We start from the raw sequence: 26,367 nt of genomic DNA on the forward strand, positions 1-26,367 counted from the left end.
TTTCTACATATGGTTAAACAGAAAAGAAAAAAAAAAAAAAGCAGCCATGTGCCTAGGGAACCAAGAGAGACAACACTTTGACCAACTTAGCCTTATTTTGACCCAACGCTCTCCACACACGTAGCAGTAGCACCTCAAGACAGTCATTGAAAAGACAAATTTTGCATCAGTACAGTTGACTCAAAAAAAACTAGTGAAGTGTCAGGGGAAGTTATGGTCCACTTACTAAGCCTGCATTTGTTATGTGAGAGTGCTATTTATAATGTCACATGCTGGAACTTGTTCCCAAGCGAGCTAAACCTACATGCTTAATTGACTCAATAGACAATGCTGCATTGTCAAGACTAATCTGTTCCTACAGACTACAGCTTCTAAACCATGAAAGCTTTTATACATTTTAATTTTCTCAGCAGTTCCAAACCCAGAAAACTTCAAAATACATACAGAGTATGTTATTTGGGTAGATCCTGTATTGACTACCACTAAAATTCACATATCCATATACAAACTGAGTCATCAGAAAGTCCAAGTATTTTAAAGAACATGAGAGTCAGCGAGTTTCTATTTCAGACATCCAAAAAAGAAGGGACTACGGAAGAAAAAGCCTGCCAACAAATCCATGTCACCAATATACACCATGTGATGCATGGAGCAGCAGCTCTCACATCACACTAGATTTTCACTAAGCCACCTTATACAGTCTTTGTTTCAAGTTACTTCCCAAGAGTAAGATTTTGGGGAAGAAAGAAACCTACTTCTAATTAGTTTAAAGTCTGAGAAGTTGTCAATTAAGAACTCATTTAAACAAAGATTACCTTGAATGCTGCAGACAGACTGAATTGCCAACTCCTGCAGGCTACTTTTTATTCATATTGATGAAAAATGCTTCCAGGAAAAAAAGCACATTTAGGGGAAAAAAACAAAGATCAGGAGATACAAAGTTTTGCACAGTAAACAAGTTTCATGAAGTAATTCAACAGTAAAATGGAACTTAAGTTGTTTTTAACATTTGTATATTAACTATCGAAATAACTGCTGCATTTTAGGAATGGAAATGACTCAATTACTATTTATTTTAAAACAGCACACTAGTTCAATCTTTTCTATAATTGGCTTCAGAACGCTGAAGTTCAGTATCTTAGGATGCACCAAAGCAATTTTGGTTTAATATTCCTCCTGCTTCCCTCAAAACTGATGAAAATAAACACTTTAGAGAACAACACAATTAAATCTCAAAAGCTCTTGAGAAGCTTTAGGACAAAATAAGAAAGTAAAAAACCAAACCAAACCAACCAACCAAACAAAAAAACCCCAACAACCACCAAAACAAAAAGCTATGCCTTCTCAAACTATTGCCAGATCGAAGCAACTAGCAGAACTGTAGTCTTCATAATACCACCAAGCTACTCTGGTAAGGGCACTTGAGTTCTTTAAGCCAAAAGCCAGTTGTGATCAGCTGGTCTAAAAGCTTATAAGCCACACAATGAGATACACCGAACAGTTACTGAAAATACAGAGTCTGAAAGTCAGGCTAAAAACTAAAGACATCCATGTACAGATGTACATGTTTTTCTGTTCAGACTGGCTGTTTAAGGAGTTTATGCTTCACATTATTATAATCAAAATAATGAAGACTGTATTTGAACTCACTCTTTTTGTTGCTAGTATCTCAACAAGGTAGCACTCAACAACAAAAATCAGTCCTCCCCGACTAAACAGCAATGCCTGGCTGCAAAGACAGCCTTCCAAAGGACGCTTCAAGCACACGCTGCATTTCCTGAACACCGCAGTCACGAACGACAGTGCTGAACGGTGTGCACCCAGCACACCGCTGATAAAACCTGTTTCAGACAGTCTGCCATATCTCGTGCTTCATTAACTCAAGCTGAAAACAACCTTTAAAAAAACGGAGGGTTAAATTAACAACCATCATGTCTTTCCTCTGTAATGCATCTCTCCCTTTTAATTTTCCATACCAAGCAGCCGTCAGGTTTATATTGTAGGAGGATAAAACAGCTTTGCAAAACCAGTGTATTACTCCCTTTAATAATATGCTGAGGGTCATCTGGTCCCATTTGTTTCACTTTTTTCTGATCTCCACAAGAACACCATTATGCAGCCTGAGCGCAAAAATTAAAAGTTGTAGATAGAAAACTGCTAAATTACTTAAAGCATAAAAAATGGACTCCAAAAAGCCAAGCCATGTTGGAAAGATGTTCTTGCGATTGCCACAGGGTCAAATGATATTTTGACAAGACTGCAATTATGCTTCTGTTACAAGAACAGATCTTGTTCTCCATGTCTTGCCAGGATAATACTGCTTTTAATTAACGCTTTTGTTGTGAATTGTACCCTCAGGCAGTAATAACTTTTATAATAATTTCAGTATGTAGCATGTATTTCCCCACACCATTTATTCAAAATTTCTCATCATTTGGCCTCATAGATAATGCCCAATCCTTACTTCCCAGAATTCTTCAAAACATGGCTAAACACTGTTGTGCCTAGCAAGACACTGTTAAAACATGTCTTTGTATGATTGTTTTCCTCTTCTTCCCTCGAGAAGAAAGGAACATTACGTGCCTATCAGGCTGGCACAACCACAAAAGAACCAAATTTCCTTTCAAACATCAGTCCCAGTTTCACTTTCAGGAACTGGCACACACATCTATCTTCTTCTCAAATAACTGATACATGCTTTCAATGTATTATCTGTTAAATAGAGTTATAAACATTGCGGAAGTGCCGTAAGGTGGTGATCTTCAACTACCTTTACTGATCACTAAACTTGAGTACAAAAAAAAAAAAAAATTTACAAGTGCAGCTTTTATTCTTACAATCCAGTGTATAATCCACCTCTCAAATTCGATAAGTCTTGCTAAAGGAAGTTACGAACCAGAGCTTCAGCAAACAAACAGGTAATTACCGAAGCCGCAGAAAATCCAGACACACATTTACCCGAAGCTCGAGACAAGTCAAGTACTGTGTGGGAAATGTTATGAAATCCCTGTCAAGAAAACCAGGCCTCAAATTTAATCCACTGCTTCTCTCTACCACAAACAGCTGTGAAGTAACTAACTTGCTTTTGGTTTAAATGCTATTAATTAATAAAACATGACTGTCTAATTAACTCCACAAGAAGGTGGGAAGTTTCATACCAATTCTTATATGCAAATTAAAATTGGCTTTACAATGTGTTTGGATAGATTGCATTGACTTTGAAAAGTAAAGTCAATATGCAAGCTGCTGCCTTTACAGACTGCAGGAACCCATTTTTATCTGCCGCATGTACTCTGACCATGTTCAAGAACAGAAATTAAAATTTTAAATCTCACTTCCAATTAGGACACTCAAGCTTTCTTTTTTTCTCTTTTAATTAAAGTGGTGTCTATTTAGTAGACTCAGTTCCCCAAAATGTACGATCACTAAAAGCAATAGTAAGTTTATACCTTCAACAGAGGAGTTTATGTTAAACATTATTTCCATTTATTTTCCAATACTTTTTTATTTCTCTAATAAAATGAACCCAATATTCTCCCTGATCTCTCAAAAGAGAAATTAATTTCAGAATCTGATCCCCATTTCATGCAGAAACAATCTTCAGTTTCTCCTGTATGATCTTTGCATGACTTCACTGAAAGTAAACTTTTAAATGAAACAGTACTTGATAAGAACAAACATACATATTTTCAACAGCAAAATTCATGGATTACACTATCTGGCCTTTATCAAGAAGGTCAAACCAGGTGACAGCCACATATACTGTTTCCAAATTCTCTTGCTGTTACTGGAAGGTGCATCTGTCTAGAAAGGCACCATTTGAATTTTTTAGCCAGGTTGGACTTATTCGTGCAGCCTAAAATCTGATGAACCAGTAAAAACAACAGCAGCTTGAACTCTAAAAGTTGTATGAGTTTGATTTGCAAAAGCCAACAGCTGAAGAGTTCTAAGGCTTGCAACATGACAAAAAATGAAGTTATTTAGTATGAACTCTATTTAAACAGCTTAATAGATGTAAGACCACTCACATATACACACAAAAAATGGAACTGTGTATATGTAATTATTTTTAGAATCAAACCTATCACAACTTTGAGCTTATGCAATCTTAACTGCTGGTTTCTTCTACGCCACTGACGTACTTGCCCAGCAAATAACTACTGATGGACTTAATGAGAAAGGTCAAAGCCAAACCAAAAATAAAGATGTTAAGCACACAGGCTTTCCTTACAAGTGGCTGAATTGTCACAATCAATAGAAATCCACTGTTTGCCTCTGAACAGCATGCTATAAGCATTGATTAAAGAAATTATCCTTTTGACCCTTCCCCCTTTTCTTTAAAGAGAAGCCTGACTGTGTTATTAGTTCCCAATATGTTTCTCAGAATGAAGCAGAACAAAACCTTGGACTGAAAATTTATTCATCAAACAGAAGCAGACTGAATAAAGAGTTAAGATATTAGACTTCTGGTAATTAATCTTAATACTATTAACACCAAATCATTCACTAAAGAAGGAAGTATTCAGTCTCTAAAAAACTGTAAATCAGCTTCAATTAACCGTACAATCGAAAACCTTGTACCTTGATACAGAGCAGTATTAAAAAAGGAAACTGAAGTCATTAATTTTTACAGTCTCTCTCCTGTTGCTTCTGAGTGACATTACCACCAATGGCATATCTAGTGCTACTGGAATGAAAAACAGGTCATAACATAGAGCATTTAAAAAAGCACGTAACTCTTATGATCAAGATTCTTGCCTCTCTATGTGTTTTGTCACACTGGCTAAGCTGCATAAAGTTACTCTGTAAAGACTATTAAAAAACACATGAAATAACTTTAAATACAAAACTTTCCAGAATCCGAACTACAACCTTTAGATTTCAGGCCCATCTGATAATTTCTACTTTGGAAGAACAGAAATCTCATGTTATACAAAGTCCTTGACTGGGTTTACACAAAACATCTAAGTCTAACACTGCTACACTTCTGCATTCCAAGGATGCGTCAACCATTGAAATTCAATACTGAACACTGAGAATTTTAATGGCATTTATTTCTTAAAACGTGTTTGTGTTATAATTCTGACTTTTGAATAAAATCAAAAGGTATATGATTTTATTCATGTATCTGATTGTATACATATAGGCAAATGAAAGGTTCACAAACAAGTTGAATACAACTTTCTGTAACGAACATATATGCTGAAACCATTTGCTCTATCATCATACAGTTGGAAAGTTAATTAAAGCATTCAAAGTTTACCTTAGTTTTACACAGCACAGCAGTTAAACCAAGCTGGTCAACTGGAAGAACAAGTCATAAATAAAAAAGGAGCTGTGTGTAGCATGGAACAACTTATTTTTTATTCTGGTGTTGGAGATGAACTATAACTGCACTAACTATTTACATAAGGAACAGAGAACAAGATACTAAAAAAAACCACTGAACTTTCTAAAGTTTGTAAAATGCTACAGTTTATTCACACTTTTAAATGTCTAGTAGAGTATCTGCAGACAGACAATGGTACAGGCTTTAATTCTTTGTTAGTATCAGCTCCAAGAATAAACCATGACAAATTCCTTTACTAGCAGACCTGCACCTACATGTTTCTTGTTTTCTTGTTTCCCCACATCAACTCCTGTTGGTTAGAGACTCAGTATTCTTCATCATCCTGCTTTGCCTACGGCAAACAAAACAGCCACCTGTACTTCCTGAGCAAAAGGCACAGCACAAAACAAGCCCATCCCTCCTCTTAGGCTTCTATATCACGCCTGACTTGACTGTAGGAAATGGAGCACAAGCATACTAGTTTTGTCACTGAAAAGAACAGTACTCTCTATCGTACAGCCATGCAATTACCACTTCAAACTCTCATTACTACTTAAAACTAAGCTAAATCATCACCTTTTTAATTGCTATTGTGGAACAGCTTTGCTCCAACACAAGAGGGAAATGAAGAAATGCCAATTCTGTGTTATTTTTCAGTTCCTTTCTACTTCAGTCTCTCTGTAAGCCCTCTTCACATTACCTGCTGTATCAATTTGTACCTTGCTCTACACTTCAATTTTGCTGGTAGTTGTGCTTCAAGAACTTGCAAATTGTTCAACAAGAACAACAGCAGCACCCAGAAAGCCCCCAGAAAAGTAAAACTGGTGTGGATACAGTTATGAACAAAGTTAGGTGATTACTCTCTCCTTAATAAAGCTTGCACTTTTAATTATTTATTTTACTGACACAGATCATCAGAACAGCTGAGATTTTTGCTTGCACAAGTGTACTTAAAAAACTTTTGAGGACAGACAAGTACTTATTCTGATTTTACCTGGCCCAGTAATGGTGAGAGTCACAACAGATCTACTACTTTGGAGTCGTGCTGCATAAGTACACTAGTTTCAATGTTAAATATCCCACTTAAAAATAGAACAACTCAGCATATTTATCAATATCTCACTTTAGATCTAAACCACTCTGGTTTTGTAAAAGCCTTTTTTTTCCTCCCTTTGATTTTTAGCATGCTTTAATCAAATTATTCCTGAGAATTGTTTCGTGGGAATATTAAAAGTCACTCACAGGTCAGTCATTAGTTGAGCTCAGTTATGTTTTACTTGTAGTAACTTTTGAATACCAGGTGAACAAAATTTACAGTTAATAAACTAAAGTTAATATTCTGATCCCTCATTAAAAGTTATCTATACTAACATGTTGATTTTGTGCAGATTTTAAACCCTGTTAAAGGCGTAAACAGGCTGAAACTCTGTTGAGCCCTTGTAGGCATAAAAATTAAACACTTAGGTGCAATGACAAAAATCCAAGCTGCCTTCCTCTCAACACTCTTCCCAAAATCCACAGAATTTCAGGTATTCCAGTTCAGTTAGAGTAATTTTTGCTCTCATAAATTACAAGGAAAAAACGATTCTATAAAAAGGTAACAAAATTTGGTTCCAAAACAGCTTTATTAGCTTATTATTCATGATAGCATAACACGTCACACTGGCTAAGAGCTCAATTCAATGCCTAAGATAGTTTTTTAATTAAAAAAAAAAAAAAAAAAAAAAAAAAACACAAAAAAACCCAAAACAACCCCCCAAAAAACAAAACCCCAAACAAACAAAAAAATCTACCACCACAACCAAAAAACCAACCCCAAGAAAACCAACCACAAAACCACCACGCACACATGCACACCTTGCAGACTTCTGCTGAATGTGGTTCATACATCGGATTTGTAACTGCAGCAAAGCCAAGTTTACACATATTGTTAAAACTTTTTAAAACCAAGCTCAGACCTCAGAGTATCAGCCACAGATGCACACGAGACCACAGCCGAGTATTACACTTATCCAGCATTGAAACAGATATTTTTTCTGTATTTTTTAATTGCCAGTCCTAAGTAACTGAGATGTGCATTGGCAGGGCTGGAAGAACAAATGTGTCACTAGTTCAGTTTCTGTGCAGCAGGTAACCCTACACAGACGTCTGCAATAAAACTTCTTCAATTTCGATTTACAAGTCAAACACCAACGCTTTTTAATACTTTTTTCCTCCATATGGCTCATTACAAATTGCTTTACCCCATTATTTTATTTGCTGGTTTTCAAGCTCCTATTAAGCTACATGCATGGTTTTATTTAATAAAAAATAAACCCACCAAACAACTTCAACGATCACCATCCACCGCAAAAAACCCATCCAAACCTGGGGAGGAACTTTTTACAAGAGTGTCCACTGATAGGACAAGGGGAAATGGGTTTAAGTTGAAGGAGAACAGATTTAGATTAGATTTTAGGAAGAAATTCTTCAGTACGAGGGTGGTAAGACATTGGAATAAATTGTCCAGAGAAGGATGCCCCCTCCCTGGAGGTGTTCAAGGCCAGGTTGGACAGAGCCTTGAGTAGCCTGGTCTAGTTGAGAGGCATCTCTGCTCATGACAGGGAGGTTGGATTAGATGATGTCTAAGGTCCCTTCCAGCCTATGCCATTCTATGATTCCATGATTTGTCACACCAACTTATTTGTATGATTTCCACTGTCCCCTCAGTGATACACCACACATTCCTAGCAGAAGACAGAAATTTTCCATTACAGACACTGAAACGGATCCTCTTACACCATGTTTCATATTACTCCATTCAATGCAATCTATGCTTCTGTAAACAGCATGGGAATGCAAATTCCACAACAGAAGACGATGCTGATGACATATTGACATAACTTGTGTTTGAGCTCCTGTAGATTTTTTTGTTTTTAAACAAATATCTCAAAATTCAATTTTAAGAGTGAAATTTTGTAGATTTTTAAAGTTAATTTTCTTGAGGATTGCACTCAATCACCTCTCTGAATTTTATATTAAGAATAGATAAAGTTGTGTGGTGTTGTGGACACGCTGGAGGGAAGGGATGCCATCCAGAGGGACCTTGACAGGCTGGAGAGGTGGGCCTGTGAGAACCTCATGAAGTTCAACAAGGCCAAGTGCAAGGTCCTGCACGTGGGTCAGGGCAATCCCAAGTACAAGCTGGGTGGAGAATGGATTGAGAGCAGCCCTGAGGAAAAGGACGTGGGAGTGCTGGTGGATGAGAAGCTCAACATGAGCCAGCAATGTGCGCTGGCAGCCCAGAAAGCAAATTGTATCCTGGGCTGTATCAAAAGAAGTGTGGCCAGCAGGTCGACGGAGGTGATTCTGCCCCTCTACTCTGCTCTTGTGAGATCCCACCTGCAGTATTGCGTTCAGCTCTGGAGTCCCCAGTACAAGAAGGACATGGAGCTGCTGGAGCGAGTCCAGAGGAGGGCCACGAAGATGATCAGAGGGCTGGAGCACCTCTGCTATGAAGACAGGCTGAGAGAGTTGGGGCTGTTCAGCCTGCAGAAGAGAAGGCTCCGGGATGATCCTATAGCAGCTTTCCAGTACTTAAAGGGGGCCTACAGGAAAGCTGGAGAGGGACCTTTTACAAGGGCATGTAGTGATAGGACAAGGGGCAATGGATTTAAGCTGAAAGAGGGTAGATTTAGATTAGACATAAGGAAGAAATTTTTCACTCAGAGGGTGGTGAGGCACTGGAACAGGTTGCCCAGAGAAGTTGTGGATGCCCCATCCCTGGAAGTGTTCAAGGCCAGGTTGGATGAGTCTTTGGGCAACCTGGTGTAGTGGAGGATTTCTCTGCCCATGGCAGGGGGGTTGGAACTAGATGATCTTTGAGGTCTCTTCCAACCCAAACTGTTCTATGATTCTATGATTCTATAATTTTGTTGAGCATTGCCACAGCTGCTAGGACGCAGGTAGAGCTTAACTGAAACACCAAAAGAATCTCTTTTCCGGAGAGATTCGTAATACATTCTGAATTCAAGGAAGACAAAAATAAAAGTTATGCCTTATTACTGGCTTACTCTTGGAATGACTGTGTTTAATACTCATAATGAATTTGTTCGCAACTTGCAACAGAAGAATACTGCTTAGAAACTTGAGTCAAGAATTAAAAAGTAATATTTCAATAAAGCTTTTTAAAAATACTTACATCATCTCTCCTGTACATGTAGTTTTATCACTCAGCTCAGTCGTTGTAAGGCTGATGAAAATATTAAGTCATAGGATAAAACAGTGTGAAAAACAAGCTTCAGTTAAATCCAAAATGTATTTATTGCAGACAACAGAAATGGATCAAATCCTGTCTGAAGCTGCCCAGGATAAAGCAATGTAGAATCTACCTATTTGTCCATAGGAAATGGTAACATGTTTTCACATTGCAGAGGATAAAAAGGCAAACAAAGGAAAAAACCAAACACAACAAAAAACACACCACCACCAAACATCACCACACGCAACACCAACAAGCCCCTCTAAACCTCCAAACCCATTCAGTACATCCCAAAGAGTAAATCAAAACCATTTTACTGGCTCCAAAATTGCACTTGGTCTTCTAGGAAAATAGCACTATAAACATGGAGGATGGAGGAATAAATATTTTTTTAATCGATCGTATCATTTACTACAGTTTTGATAAAAGTCACCAACGCTGTACAAATTATTTTAAAAGGTCCAAGAACATAAAATATTTGGTTTATGATTATATTGAATACTGGATTAACAATACTAAAATCCATCATGAATACTTCAGAGTAGTGGCTTGTTTTGACTAAAAAGTAAAACTGGATTCCTGTGTCAGATAGAATGACTCCACATGCATCCCTCTTCAGTGGCATCATTGATTTAAGGCTTAATACACTCTCATGCAGTGTCTGTCTACTTCCTCCTCTAAGCAAATTGCAACATGAACTGGGTCAGAGAACTCATTCAGCTGAAAAAAATATCATCACAGAAAAAAACTACTATATGTCTTACGACATAACTACACAAGTAACTACTGCCAGCAGAGCAACAACTACAAAACTTGGAGAGGCTGCCTCAAAGTCTACAAACCAAGCTTGCTTTTACTCTCCAAATCCAACCTATCTCAACATAAGAGCATCTTTAACCTCATTACGCTCTCCTGTCAAGTTTCCTCATTTCCATTCCGTGTGCCATGACAAGTTCTCCAACAACTGCCGTGTTGCAGGGAAAAATCACAAGTAACTGTAGCAATAAGAACCCGGGAGTAGGACCCAAAACAGACCAAGTATCGTTGCTGATGAAACGACCGTACCTGGGTATAAACGTGGCTGCCTTGCATTACAGGCCTACCACTGGAATCGAATGTGAAGTTAGCATTGTAAAACTTTTTTCAAAATAAAAATACACTAAAAATAAAAGACAAACTTTCCCAATGGAGATATTTTTTCCTCTGTTCTATCTAGTTTTCTCTTCTCTGTACTATCTTGTTCAGAAACCCATCATTACAGAACACCAAGAGTACAAACAAGGAGGATGATTTCATAGAAAAGCAGCAATTTCTTCTATTTTGAATAGAAATCCCTGCTCTTACGACTTAACACACAGCATACAGATGATTTAAGAAGCCATTTTATGTGCTAGTTGAAATATGATTACTATTATTACATATCCAGTAACCTGTCAGAGCTTCAAGCAAGTTAAAAGGAATCGCATAAATGTGATCACAATAGTAAGCAATAACCTGGAAAACTGATACAGGTTAACCAAGCATTCCAGGAAGGCAAATCCCTGTATGAACTACCGAACACATACAAGGCTATAGAGTACAGCACAGCCATTCGGACAACTTATTCGATGTGAGATGGGAAGTGGGATGTCACCACACATGACTACCTTATGTATATGGAACGGACTAAGCAAGTTTCTTAATTGCTTTTCTTTTTTTCTCATCTTATGAAAATCCTGCCTAAAGCATGTAATTTCAAACGTCATGAGGTGTGAGCTGTCCATCAGGAGCTACACTAGATATCTTGCTCTGCTACAGAGGACCATTTTCTGAAGGACATTACTAGGAGGAAGGGATGCTGTGGGATCTCCATCCCTGGAGGCTTTCCCGACTTGGCTAAACAGTCACGTTCAACCCAATTTAGCTTTAGCAACGTTTGTGCTTTCAGCAGAAGGTTGGACGGATGACCAACCTTCACTAAATACTAGGTTGGCTAGATAAGAATAAATACACTAATGGCTCTGTGAACTTGAAAAAAAACGCATGTCTAGATCATCTAGTAAATTCATGGCTCTTCAAATCTTCCAGTCAACTTAAGATCCTAACAATCCTGAAGTTCCTATGCAGAACTAACCAACCTACACTGCTGGGAGAAGAAAGCTTCCATCTGAACCACTCAAGATTTTTTTTCAGACTCAGACAATTGTCTCTTATTAGCAAATTATTTACTGATTGCCACATTTGAAACAATGTATTCAATATCACAAACCCATTATAGCTGGTCAACAACCTTAAACTCATAAATTTGGAGAGCCAAATACTTTTCTTTTGTTTACTGAACTGTCACAATATGTAGACATACTGCACAACAGAAAAATGTGGCTAAGCGTCTGATACTGAGATACTAAGAAGTAAGGTATGGTACTGATAGAAGTTATTACGTAAATAAACTTAAAAGTAGAATATAAAATGACAGTTCCAAAACAAGTTTGAGATGGATTCCCCACCTAGAATACTGCATTCAGCTCTGGAGTCCCCAGTACAAGAAGGACATGGAGCTGCTGGAGCGAGTCCAGAGGAGGGCCACGAAGATGATCCAAGGGCTGGAGCACCTCTGCTCTGAAGATAGGCTGAGAGAGTTGGGGCTGTTCAGCCTGGAGAAGAGAAGGCTCCGGGGTGATCTTATAGCAGCTTTCCAATACTTAAAGGGGGCCTACAGGAAAGCTGGAGAGGGACTTTTTACAAGGGCGTGTAGTGATAGGACAAGGGGCAATGGATTCAAGCGAAAGAGGACAGATTTAGATCAGATATAAGGAAGAAATTTTTCACTCAGAGGGTGGTGAGGCACTGGTTGCCCAGAGAAGTTGTGGATGCCCCATCCCTTGAAGTGCTCAAGGCCAGGTTGGATGACGCTTTGGGCAACCTGGTGTAGTGGAGGGTTTCCCTGCCCATGGCAGGGGGGTTGGAACTAGATGATCTTTGAGGTCCCTTCCAACCCAAACCATTCTGTGATTCTATGATAGATATTCTTTCAGCATTGCTGGAACTGAGTATATGAAGAACTATAACTTGTCTTCCTAATATCTTGGCATTGCCTACTTCTCCAGCGTTCGTTCAATTGAAAACCTACATATGTGTGCAGTATCAGCCACAAGACAGATATATTACTCTAGAAATTAATTATTTTTTTTAATGACATACACATTTCCAGAGGAAAACATCTCTATCTTGAGCAGAACAAATATGCATCAGCTGTTCATTGTCACTTTCAAAAAAAGAACTGGGCACCACTGAATGAAGCTGATGGAAGCCAAGCTTAAAGCAGAACGAAGACGTTTCTTCATACAGTGACAACCAGTGAGACTCCTCATCAAAGCATGGAGCAGATGCTAAAAGTTTCTATAACCTCAAGGGGAGACAGCACAACTTCTGGAAGACAGTTGGAAGCTGGGAGAGTTCTCAAAGTAACACATATGCTTGCCCTGTTCCTCAGTCTTTCCAAGAAATCTGCTCATGACCACTAATGGCAACAAGATACTGGTCTGGACAGGCACTTGGTTTGAATCAATATAGACAGTTTAAAGAGATGCTGCTAATGATCTCTCTTGCAGCAGCAAAGCTGGCAGGGCCCAGCAGCTGCTAGGTTTTAAAACCGAATATCATCAATAACAGCAGCTGAAGACTTAGGGAGAACAATATAGCTACTTCTACTGCCGCCCTACTGCCAGTATTCCTATTTATCTTCACTTCAAACACACATCATCTTCTGAATTTTCTCCTTCACCCAAATATTTTAAGTATACCTTAGAGGTATCACACAAAAAGGTACCGACATGAAACCACCCAACGCTATCATCTGATTCCACAGTTCATCATTGCTATGTCCCCCAAAAGCCCAATGTATTGGCTCAGGAGGATCCACTACAGCTTATCTAAAACACCGGGCAGGAGCATGAGCTACACAGCTTAACAGCTTTGACAAATAAATGTTCTTTCTTTAGCAGAAATATTGCTTCGAATGGCATGCAAGTAATACACTAACATAAATGAAAAGCTACTAGTCCTAATGCAGTGCAAATGAAAAGACTGTTCTACGAAGCACAAATTGACAGCACCAGTTGCTATTGCAGTACAGTCTGTATATTTTCATTTAATAAATTTTTTTCTTTTTGGACTCATAAGTTTGATGAAGCACATGCTTACAAGAATTTGCATCTTATTTCTCTGCAGCTTGCAAAAGATTTCTAGCTGGAAGTCAAGAACTGAGCAGCATGCATACAATAAAAGAACATGTGCACCTACTTCTTTTACAGAAGGTTTATCTTGCAGCTTGACTAAATAGAGAGACAAAGTATACGCATATCCACCTACACGTGGCAGGTGGGGCTGGAATATCTTAACAGTGGGTATGCAACTGAATGGTTCGTAATCCCAGCTCTCATAACTTCCTATCAACTGCAGGTAAGGGCAACACAGATCAAGTATATTTATCTGTAGAAATTGGATAGACGCTAGTTATTTCAGCTACCTATGAAGTCAAAGCATCATGTATTAGCAAAATCATAGGTTTGCTTACATCTTTCATATAAAGAATTTTACAAAGTGAGGCAAATTATGTGCAGATTCTGGAAAAATCAAGAAGTATCAGTACCAGAATCTCGTGTATTTCAAACATTTCCACTTTCCATGCTAACAAACTTGTTCTGCATGCACAGAACAAGAGCTTAATGGCTTCCTGTGAGGATAAAAGATAAAATTTAAAATTTCTCATAGATTTATTCACATAAAATTTATCCATTACAAAAGCCATAAATTTTCAATTTATTACAACTTTCTCCACTATTTGGTAAGTTAGCTGATACCTTGCCTTAGAAAGCACTTAAAATCCTCCCCCTTTGGTGTCACAGAGCAAGCATTTGAGGCCATTTCGAAAGGGCAACACTTGGCATAGACCAGAGTCTACGCTCCTACTCCAGTACAACTGCAGAGTGGAGGAATCATAGAATCATAGCATGGTTAGGGCTGGAAGGGACCTTCAAAGGTCATCTAGTCCAACCCCCCTGCAAGGAACAGGGATATCTCCAACTAGATCAGGTTGCTCAGGGCCTCGTCCAACCTGGCCTTGAACATCTCCAGGGATGGAGCATCCACCACCTCTCTGGGCAACCTGTTCCAGTGTTCTACAACTCTCATGGTAAAAAATTTTTTCCTAATATCCAATCTGAATCTACCTCCCTCTATTTTAAAACCATTACCCCTTGTCCTGTCACAACTGGCCCTCCTGAATAGCCTCTCCCCATCTTTCCCGTAGGCCCCCTTGAGGTACTGGAAGACCGCTATAAGGTCACTCTGGAGCCTCCTCTTCTCCAGGCTGAACAGCCCCAACTCTTTCAGCCTGTCCTCATAGGAAAGGTGCTCCAGCCCTCTTATCATCTTCGTGGCCCTCCTCTGGACCCTCTCCAACTGGTCCATGTCCTTCTTATGTTGGGTGCTCCAGAACTGGACGCAGTACTCCAGGCGATCAACTAAAGTTCACAGGCAATCTTTGAGCTGCTCCCCATCACAGCATAAACAGGACTCAAACTGTAGCCCTGAGCAAAAGCCACACAAATAGCTGCACCAGAAGCAAAAAAAAGTCCCCCTTCTGCCTTCCCCCTCCCTATTCGAATGCAATCTTAAGAGCAGAAGTTGGATAATGGGGCACCACAATTATGAAACTGAATTAAAGTTCATTTTTCCTGGAGACATTACCACGTACAACTGACACTTAATTCATTACGAAGACAATGAACTGTCCAAGTTCCTCAACAAATCCCCATAATACAAAGCTGATCATGTCAAGATCCATCTAACAGTGTAATAAAAAAATGGACACAAATTTGAATTGCAAACTATTTTTCACAAGAATATAATTAAGACTTCCTTTGACCTTGTTAACAGGGATGCTAAAATGTTAATTCTTAACTAATTGTTTATGCTAAGGTCTGTTTCACATTTTCTCTTCCTTATGCCTGGCCAGTGACTAAATTATCAGGATATTGTGAAAGAGCCAATAGAATTTTTCCAGTTATTCGTCATTATGGTAAAGAAAAAAATAAAAAACAGACAAAACAAAAGTCCACAAGCATGTAGATTGTAACAGTTCTCCTAATACTACAGATCTGAAAGTTCCTCTACTGCTAGTAATTATTTGGTCCCAATGTCTTATGTCTGCTTTAGAATAGTTCCACAATCAGATTCCTGTAAAAAGTGAAAACCTGAAAGACCAGTTAGGAAAGGGAACACTTACCTCAGTCCAAATCTTAAGCTCTTCTAGCCAGTGAGTTTAAGGGACATAGATGGAAATCAACCGTGCATGTGTTTGAGGACAGAAGGTAAGAAGACGAAACATGGCTCTACTCTGAAGATAACACATGTATAATTATGGCAACAGCAGCGTAACAAGCAGCTCTGAAAAATCTGTCCATACATGAACTAGAACGCAGGCAGTTTTAGCTTAGCCAGGCTCATGCGTACCAATTTTGGAAAGCGAGATCCTATGAGAAAACATACCTAATTACCAATGAGTTGCATTTCTTTCCTTCACCCAAAGAATTCCATTTCACCTACACAACCTATGCTTGTTTGCTTTCAGATAATGTTTTGTTACATCACAAACGTCTAATTTTACAACAGATCCAGAAACGGCAAAAAGTTTACGCTGAGTAAACTTTTTTTTTTAAATTTCAGTTACAATAGGTCATTAGAAAGGAAAAGACACCCTTAAAGCAGTAACACTCTTTAAATAGTAGTGCAGACAGACTTTTAACAAGGCTCTCCATAAATCAGAACCCGTTAGAGATCAACCGGCAATAGTAAATGACCTTTACTTGACTTTCCTGTAGAACAGATCAGCAGAAAAAAATTGGCTTTGTAACCTCAATGTAATAATCAATAACTAAACTTAACCACTAACACTGATCTAAGTTACCAAATAGCACGTCAGAGACGCAACAAAAAGGACCTGGTCTTTCACTATGACACAGCAACGTCTCGTTAGTGAAACCAAAGCAAAGTCCAAGACTCTTTTCAAGACAGCTTTGTTTCCATAGCAACTGGCATGACTGACAGGCAGCAGACTGGTAAAAGTCTTACTTTACAAGGCAGCTTTATATTATTAGTTTGACTTAACCAGCAATTTAGAAAACCTAGCGACACTCGCCTGAAACACAGCCTGAAGTCACCCAGTTAAAAGCCAAATAAAACATCAGCACAGTGAACACCAGAAAACAGATTCCAAGAAGCACTTCAGGAGGCTGTCAAACAGTATGCAGCTTAGTCACGCCTCTCAAAAACTTCTGCTCTCCAAATAAAACTCCAGGGTTTTTACCTATTTATCAAAAAGTAGCTATTAGGTATCACTTTCATAATAAAGACAAACTTCCCCCATGCTCTAGATTCCTATTTGAATGCTTAACAAAAAATACAGTTTATCTGGTAAATTTCCCAACATAGCCTTACTTCAAAATGAGGTTTAGCAAGCTGTCAGAGTATGTCCTGCCATTACACGGCACCTATCTGTTAACATTCCAATACTCAGCCTCGTCCCAGGAATTTTGTTTCACCTTATGCTGACCCCCAAGCTGTCAAATTTCCCCTACAGACAATTCTGTCTTTCTCTTGGGTCAACTACATGGTATCCTGATCAAATCCTGGGGACATCTGCCAGAGGACTGCTACTCACTGAAATCTCCTGTAAGTTTCCTGCATTCAACCAAGTGAAATTTTCTTCAGAATTTACAAAAGAAACTGACTCATTTAAATATTAGGGTTTAAATAATCATGCACAGCTTGTTAGAGGGAAAGAAAAGGGGAAAAAAAACCCATGACAACAAAAATATGCTAATAGAGGAGACAATCTTTACACAAATAGTGGAAGACAGTTAGTTCCACCATTAATGAGTTTTACTGCATACGTATGTTTGGATTGCACAAACAATAAATGCAAAGATGTTGGAAATTATAAAAATACAAGGATAGAAAATTAATAGGAGAACTGAGTAGCGATCAGTTTCAAAAGGTTAAACTAAATCTAATTACATCATCTGAATTTGTTCCCAGCTATGAAGATAAACACATGCAGTGGTCTGGCCACATATAAAAAGAAGAGAAACATCTCTAGTTTTGGCTGACAGTCCTCTATAGCTGTTTAACTCATTTTTGGTTTCTTTTTTTTTCCTTTGGTTGGCTGTAGGGAGAAGTGTCTAGTCTTAATCTGGAGCTCAACAGAAATTGCTTGTAGTTAATATCAGACTAGTTTTAACAGTTGATCTTGCATCTCAACCCTCAGTAACACGTCTTGTTCTCCTGGGCATCATCCAGCAACTGCTTATGTCCGAGTTGTGAAGATGTTTCTTCGGGAGTAAACTAGTCACTCATGTGACTCAATTCAGATTCTGCAGTTAAATATTTCAGCATTCACAATGCTAATAAGTTACCTTCTCTGAAAGTCAACTGTGGAAACGGATAAACTGAGTGAAAAATTCACTTTGCTTGCTCTGTGTCAGCTTTTAAAAGTTTCCAGCTGTTGTACCACAATTGCAGAGGAAAACTAAGCAAACTATAAATGGAAGTTTTATATCTGAAATTCTAAAGCTACTGATTTTTTTCATTTCCAGAAGAGGACAGAGAAGAGTAAGAGACGAATCTGGTAAAAATAGGCATGATTTTGCCCACACATGCCACTGGTAAGTGCAATTGCATTAGAAGTATTTTTCGCAAAAACTGGTGGGGTAGCGCCTGTCTTACTTTCATGGGAACTTTCAAATTAACATCCTTTTATTATTTTGCTGCTTTCTATCAAGTGGGAATTTCCATGATGTGACTGATGGGTTACAGATTACCCTATGCTACGAACCAGATGACTCCTAAAAAAACCCACAACTATAATTCTTTGCCATCTTACACAAGAAGAAAGGCAAAAGGATAAGAGAGTCCAGAAGACACTCATCTTGATTTATATCAAATTCTTGTTTGTCTTTAGAAGAGGTCAAGACCTAAGAAAACAGAAGTGATTCCATAATGGTGTAATTGCTCCCACAGAGCTTGATGCTACTACTTTTAACCAAACACAACCTGACAAAGTGTTTCATAAGCAGAATTGCAGAAGCATCTTTTTAAAACATGAAATTCTGATTAAGCCTGTACCAGAAGACTCTTATTATTATTGATTGGAGAGATTCTAAGAGTTCTCATTGTAAACGACTAGTAAATAAAGATCTCAGTCACAACTATGACTTTCAACGTAATACAAAGTTTTCAGACCACAGTAAGATAAAACCAATCTCAAACTTAGTCAGGAGATGAGAAAGCATCACTACAGAACTGCATTAGGCATTTAAAGCATATAAACCACAAGTATACCAGTGTTCTCAGTAGCTAAACCAGAAGTTTTTCTTACCAATTCCATAAGGGAAGTTGAAAGGTTTAGTTTTATACGTTTGCTACTTGAAACGAGAGTATTTTTCCTCTTTAATGAACATTGCATTAATACAACCTTATTTTTCCTAGTATGCCACTGCCTTCTCCCTCCATTGCACGTATATTCAGATTCTACTTAGATTTGTAAGAATTATGTTCACATTCTATTTTCTACAGCTGGCGCACACTCCCCTACAGTGTTAGAAGCTCTCAGAAGAGGTTTAATCCAGTGCTTTTTGGAGTTTATGGAAAGATGTCAACAGGCACCAAATCAGACACTATAAAGCACAAAGTTTCTTTTATCAGAGATATACTGAAAGGCAAAACCTAGGGGAGGAAAAAAGGTATAGATCAACAGCTGATTTTTTTTTTTTTTAAAAAAGAAAATCCTCAGAGATAATTTAATTATTAACTTTAACAGCCACAGATTCTATACTTTTCCTCAGTTCTATTTTCTTTTGAAGATAATAAATGCCAACATGCTTATAAATAAAAGGAAAAACACATTAGTTAAAACCACAAGATATGGTTTTGCTTTATCTGAACTCATATCTTTTAAACTGTTTTTTGGAATAGTATTATAAAATTACCTTGTATGGCAAGGTATCGAATGCATGAATATCCTCATTTGCAATTTTCCTTAAGCAAAACAAAACCAAACACAAGCAAAGCACCGTGAACCATTGCTTTCACTGACGCCCACCCACTAAGCTGGCTGCAAGTTCTGTGAATTCGGAGGGCCAAATACGTACTTTCATCCTCGTCTCAGTGCTAACACAAATAAGGCAGGTTTTGGTCTTATTCTTCCTCTGCCCTTTTAAAGTTACGGAAGTCTTTAATACAACTGCAAACTCAAAATAGTTTGCATCATTGCTCTTTCACAGGACTCTTCAAGTAAGAGGTAGAAAGACAGACAGACACTATGACTGTCTTCTGAGACAAAAAAAATAAATCTTAAGTTGCTAAAAACAGACCACAGCATGTTTTACTCTAAAAGCATTTTAACTAATATTTCTTTCCTCCAGCTATGTTCTGAAACTGACAGTGCTCCTTTACCCCTGTACACATCTCATGGCTTTTTTTTTTTTTTTGTAGATTGTTGATCTTATGAATATTTTCATAAACAGTCAGAAATCATCAATATAAAAATTAAAATAATTTTATATATTACAAATAAAGTTTAGTAAACAAAAATCATCAACTGCTTTTAGTACAAAAAGCATGAAAAAGTGACAAACTCACCAAAAGTAGCGGTTGCAGTTTTGGTTTCAACAATACAGCTCTTCTAATGACATGCTAGCCTGAACTATAGAACTATAAACACAAGAACTCACATTAACTGATGACGATTCTGAATATCACAGAACTGATGATTCTGAATATGCATTTCCCCAGTAAATTAAGGTACTCGATAAAACATGCAACTGTGGCAGTAGTTTTTCCAATAAACGTCTTCTGCCCTGGACGACTAAGATTACTTTGGCAGGGTGGGGAGGAGAGGAGGAGGAGGAGAGCAGACAATATTGGTATAGTGCGTGGTTCCAGTCAGGGGCAGAAATGGGACACAAGAGAAATTTAACAGCATTGCTCGACATTTTTCATGTGTGACATGAGGGGGAAAAAAACCACACAGCACTAAAATTCCCTGTTATCTTAAAACAATTTGATTTTGTAACATCCAAAGCCATACCTCTGTATAAAGCACATAAGAGATGTGTAACAGTAATCTATTTTTCAGGTTTCTGCCAGATGGGTAAACACCTCAAACACACCCACAGATACTAATGAAAACCACCTTGGCCTCCTTCAGGAAGTCATTCAACACTTCACAGAAAAAAAATAGGAAGTTGTTGATAAACTGCTTGCAAGAACTACTTCCTGTAGGAAAAATAATTACAAGTCTTGTTTGCTGGACAATCAGCTAACTTTTCCTCACATGACAGAACGAGAAGAGGTATTACACAAGCTTTGTAAGAATTAAGAACGTAACATTAAGTTAAAACAATATAAGAGTCATCTTAAAATTGAGTGGAACTTATTTTTCCTTTCTACACATTGCTGCCTGCTCCTCCCACGGCGCATTATCTTTTGCCTAGAGAGCGATCCCCTATCTTTCCCCACAGTTCACCGAAATGTCAACCAGCAGCTGGCTCACAGGAAGTGGTTAAAAAGCAATGCAGTTGACATGGCCACACAAACCAAGCCGGTCTCTTTCACTGCATGTTTAAGAATGGGCTAAAGCGCACCGCACAGCGATGCTGAGATGACTCAGACGTGACCACTTACTAACCAGGCAAGTCTTAACTCATGAGTTTTATTTAAGTAGCAGTTTCAGTGAAAAACAGGATGAGTTTTACCAGCTGTAGAGCAAGCGTGCCTTAACTCACCAGCCAAAGTCGTCTGCGTTTTCACTAGCGGAAGATTACACTCGGAAGTCCGAACAGTGAGATGAACGCTGATGAGTGGAATTCTGGCAAATCACACATATGTTGGGCATTCATATATAAAGGAGTCCATTTATCTAGACAGACTGATTTACAAGAGTAATTCTGCTTCAGATCCTACACTACCTCTCTCATCCTCTTTTAGTATGTAAGGATATATGCATGGAGTGCATATGAAATACGTGGCCAAGTAACTCTGTGCATGTACCTATATATACAGAGAAGCATTTTCTCTCCCATAGACGCTGTTTTTATTTCTTCATGCAAACTGGTATGCTTGCAGTGCTTGACCCGTTGATTAGGAAGAGACTATATTCCAGGCTGTATTAAGTACGGAACCCAATTTTATGTGAGTCTGTTTGCACTGTAGTATATTATGATAACTACAACCATAAGGCTTACTGACATCTGGAAAAAATCTCATACTGTTACCTATTCTGCAAAGATCTTTCTAGAGCCCGATTACCAGACTGTTCACAGTACGGCTATAGAACAGAGCAAATGGAAACAGAGAGCAATGTGACCAATCCAACAAAAAAGCTCAATACTTGGAAGAGAAGTCTAAAATCTGCATATGGTAAAAGGAACCACATTAAATGAATTTAGCATCGGGAATCTTAGTACTCAGGCTTCAAGCAAATGTTTATGGTATAACACACAAAACGTGAGTTTCAACGGGCTTGTAGGTGTGAGATAGAACTTATCACTCCACGCTGAAAAAAGCTTCTGAAGTACAAACTTGCCGCTCAGAAATAATTCTTACATTTCTTTGGATTTCATAAACATACAAAGCAAACATTTTGCTAGTACTGCAAATGTTTTTTATGAATCTTCGTGAACTCCGAGGAGGTTGGTGGATCTCACCTGTAGATAGTATTAAACAACCTTTTAGGAACAACAAACATTCTTCAAGTGTGAACAGCCTTCAGAACTGTCCTCATTAGACTCTCCCATACCACAGCATCATCCAAGGAAAGCCAAAAGAAAACAGCCCATTAAGCTGTTTAAAATCTCCCAAGGTCAGCATGTGACCCAGCAGGGAGAGGTTCAAAAAGTACAGCCTTTATTTTTCTTCCTAACAACCTGGTTTGTTTCCACTCCTTTCCCCTTCAAGACACATCCTTCACAGCTAGCAGCTCTTTCAATCATTTACTTTGGATGTCTGCTTGAGAACAAACGATCTTGCTCATGCAGATGAGTTTGCCAGACTTGTGTGTACTTTCCAGTCTCAGGCCCTTTATTGTTCTTGCTGAAACCTGACCCTTTGAAATGGATACCAGGACACCAAGAAAGGACAAAAAAAACTTGCAGAAAAAAAAGGAAAAGATTTTTCGTGATAATAATGAAACTACATAAAATCCTTCCAAGAACAAATCTTTCACTCTCGTTTCACTTGAACATGCATAATTTAAAAAAAAAAAACAATTGTAAGAGCACAAAGAAATTCTGCATCTCTTAAACTGTTCTATTTTCTGTAAAATTGACAGTATTAAAAAAACACAAACACTTGTGACAGTAAAACTTAAAAATCAAGTATCGATTTTTCATGCTTCATAAGCTGCTCTTTTAAGAGGTTTCACTAGCACAGTCAAAACAAAATTTGCTTTTCATTTCAAAACTGTCTGTGCTTTCCTCAAGGTCCAATGAACTACAGTTCTCAAAGAGCATAAACTTACACAGTTCAAAAAAAAAAAAAAATCTATTTGTGCCCACTGAAGAGCTCACATTCTAGAATACGCTGATTTGTTAAACTTCACCAAAGAAAATATCACATCTTCAAGATCTATAGCTAAAGCTCATTTTCACATTCCTAATACAGAATGATTGTTTCCAAAAAGTAACCTTCAGGTTAAAATAATGTCAGACAACTGCTGTACCCTCTTTCGGTTAAAAAAGTTTAAAAAATTTCTCTGTATGGAAACACCATCACTATAGGAACAAGAAACAGTTCTGCAAGTTTCATTTTCATTGCAGACAAAAACGTAAATTTGTTTTTGAAGCTACAAACTCAACTACTTCAATCAAATGCACATATTAATGACAACGTTTTAGCAAGAAAGGTAGGGATAAAGATGTTTTTCTTGGCTGAAACAAGTTTTACATAAATAACACACTGTGCTGCCCCTCCCCTCTCCCAGCCCAGAAAATAACATATAATGGGTTATTTAGAGACTTGCAGTTAAATAAAATGTTCAAAATATAGTAAATATATTTGAGGGCCAATTACTGTCTTGGTGGGCACACTTTCAAAAAGAAGGACACGCTCCTGCTGTTTTAGAAAACGACCCAGTGTACAAGAAAATGGTCCCTGATGGATTAGGTGTCAGATGGCTGGCATGTGTAACCTCTCTTCAGTTACAGAAAAGGTGATACTAATTTCACTGTGTGAAAAAGCTACAGCTGTAGGAACAAGAAACAACTGTAAGAAGTTCTGCAATTTCCCTTTCACTGCAGGGAATGTAGATGAGTTAGGAGTTACAGACCCAAATACTGCAATCGCACACATACATCCATTTCCTCAAGAGAATAGGCAAAAATGTTTTGGTTGTGTACTTACACCATTGTCCTCATTCAAAGAAGCCCTGATATATTCTCACTACAACAGTTTTTAAAGTTATTCTATATTTTTACAGCTGTATCATAAAAATAAGGTAAAATGCATTTTGACCTGCATGAGAGCTCTGGCAAGATACAGCAAATCCAGAAGTCATATTGTTTAAAAATCACTATGCACATTTCACTGATTTTCAGCGTATAATATAATGGATAACATTCTTCAGCTAAGATGAAGACAGGATCAACACTCACAGACTATCACACAGTTTTCAGAAACAGCAGAGAGTTGATATGGGAGAAATACTCAAGTGGTAGGACCTCCTACTTAAAATCGTGATCATGTTTTTAACAATGTATCTTTTAAACACAATTAAATTAACTAAAACTCAAAGACTGTAAAAAAACCCACCACCACAACAACAAAAACAACACCAGAGATACAGATAACTGAAAACAAGTTTTACTTACTTAAGAAAGTATCTCTGTCCAGATGGTGTCTTAGCCATCTCCCAACCTGGTGGCAAAGGTACATCATCAGGGATCTCAAATGAAGACTGGCGGAGATGTTGAGAAGATGGAGCTCCGGGTCCAGTCACTACTCCAGAGGGTGTAAGCGTCCCTGGGGAAACAGCTCCCAGCTGCAGTGATGCTGGAGAGGAATGAGCTCGGACATGCTGAGGGGTCAGGGCTCCTGCTGTCCCTGCATCAGTGCTGGCCTGTCAAGAGTGAAATTGTTTTCATTGTTTCTCATATTTCAGCAGAAATGCAGCTGTCAGAAGACATTTCACTTTAAATGAATCTTTCAGAAGAAATCTATAAGTTAGTAATTCTAAAGTTCTGTTTATTTTCCAGTTGCCCCTGCTCAAGAGAGCCTCCAAGTAGGTTGGTTAATTAGCATCACGAAAGCCCTTGTGTAAGTCAAGAAATATCAACTATAAGCATGTACTAAGTGCCTTCAGTTTTACTTTAAAAACTAAAGCTCTTGCTCCTTGGTACAGGGTTAAGGAAAAAAACATGCCCGCAGTCAGCAGACCTCATACAGTGTATCGCATGGTTGATTACTGGACTGCACCCACCCATTACCATTGCACCCACTTTCTGCTGGAGGAGTTAATTTCCCACTCTCCTTTTGAATGGGGGTGTGGGGGTTTAAGGACACCCACATATACACCCTCTGCAGGGTTTTAAATGATTACACAAGGAGAAAAGCAACAAAGAAATGTCAACCAAGAGCAGTGGGTTCCAACTGAGGAAGCCTCCTGAACTCCACCATTGGAAAAAACCAAACCCACACCTTTACAACAAGACTGAACACAAAATTTCCTAACCCACACACAAACTGCACTTCAAGGGTATCGGGAGCTTATAAAGAGTCTGCCCGTGCTTTATCCAACGCAAAGCTTCAGCAAACTGTTGAACCAGTCAATCAGAAATGACTCACAAAACCATTCGCCAGAGTTACCAGTCATAAGTTCACAGAACTTCTTTGCCAGTAGTAAATACGTGTCCGCCATGAAACAGAAAAAGCAGCTCTGAAAACTGGATTAAAGTAATATTGACCTTTTTTTATATATATATTTATCAATAAATTGGTTTTGTAGATACACCAGAACAACAGGGACACCTGTAATAAGATGCATGTATCAGCCCTCGCCACACCCTCTCTACAGAAGGTATTGCACCACATAAGAGGCCCTGCTTGTATACTCTTATGGAAACTAACAATTCTGTTTCACTGCATCTGTATGCAAGCACATGCAGAGTTTCATATATTAAATTAGAAACGAATCAGCTTACATTTAAACAAAATACACAAGTTGCAAGTCAATTGAATTTAAGGCATTTTAATTCTTGAGAAAGGGGGAGAATTACAGAAACTTAAAAGACCTTTTCTATTTAACAGAATACTTTTGTGGTACAACTAAACAAAAAAGGAAAATGAAAAGTTTTATTTTAAAAGGCAGTCCGCGAAGAAGCAAATGATTCTCTGGCTTTAGATGGACTTCAAGTTTATGAACCGCCGACTGGCATAAGGAACAGTGACCCAACTAAAAATGCATTACAGACGAAGAGTAACATACACAAGCAAGACAACGCAAAGCTTGAAAGTACAAGTTCTACGAACGTCACACACGTTAAGTGCATTTCAAACGCGATAGCTATTTAAGCACAGTATTTAACAGTATTTAACGAGACACAGTACCAAGTGTTAGCTGAGCTACACCAGTTCACATTTGTGCACAACGGAACTGCGATAAGATTTGCACAACTTAGGGAAAAAAAACCTATACGTAATAACACTATTCCTCGCTGGATTAAAGAATGTTATTAAAGGTCTGCAAGTCAGGAGCACGCAAAAC

General features: G+C 38.2%; 1 protein-coding gene across 3 annotated transcripts in view; it reads right to left on the bottom strand.

The window, feature by feature from the left end:
• Nucleotides 1-26,367, bottom strand: part of YAP1 (Yes1 associated transcriptional regulator) — a 91,145-nt gene that overhangs the window by 63,094 nt on the left and 1,684 nt on the right. For all 3 annotated transcript variants that reach the window (XM_086613821.1, XM_086613813.1, XM_086613828.1), the window contains exon 2: nt 24,476-24,723. In XM_086613821.1, the coding sequence (XP_086469947.1) occupies nt 24,476-24,723 (248 nt within the window). The remainder of the gene's footprint in view (nt 1-24,475; nt 24,724-26,367) is intronic.

The sequence above is a fragment of the Tauraco erythrolophus genome, chromosome 1, assembly GCF_009769465.1.
Source record: "Tauraco erythrolophus isolate bTauEry1 chromosome 1, bTauEry1.pri, whole genome shotgun sequence".
Classification (NCBI taxonomy): domain Eukaryota; kingdom Metazoa; phylum Chordata; class Aves; order Musophagiformes; family Musophagidae; genus Tauraco; species Tauraco erythrolophus.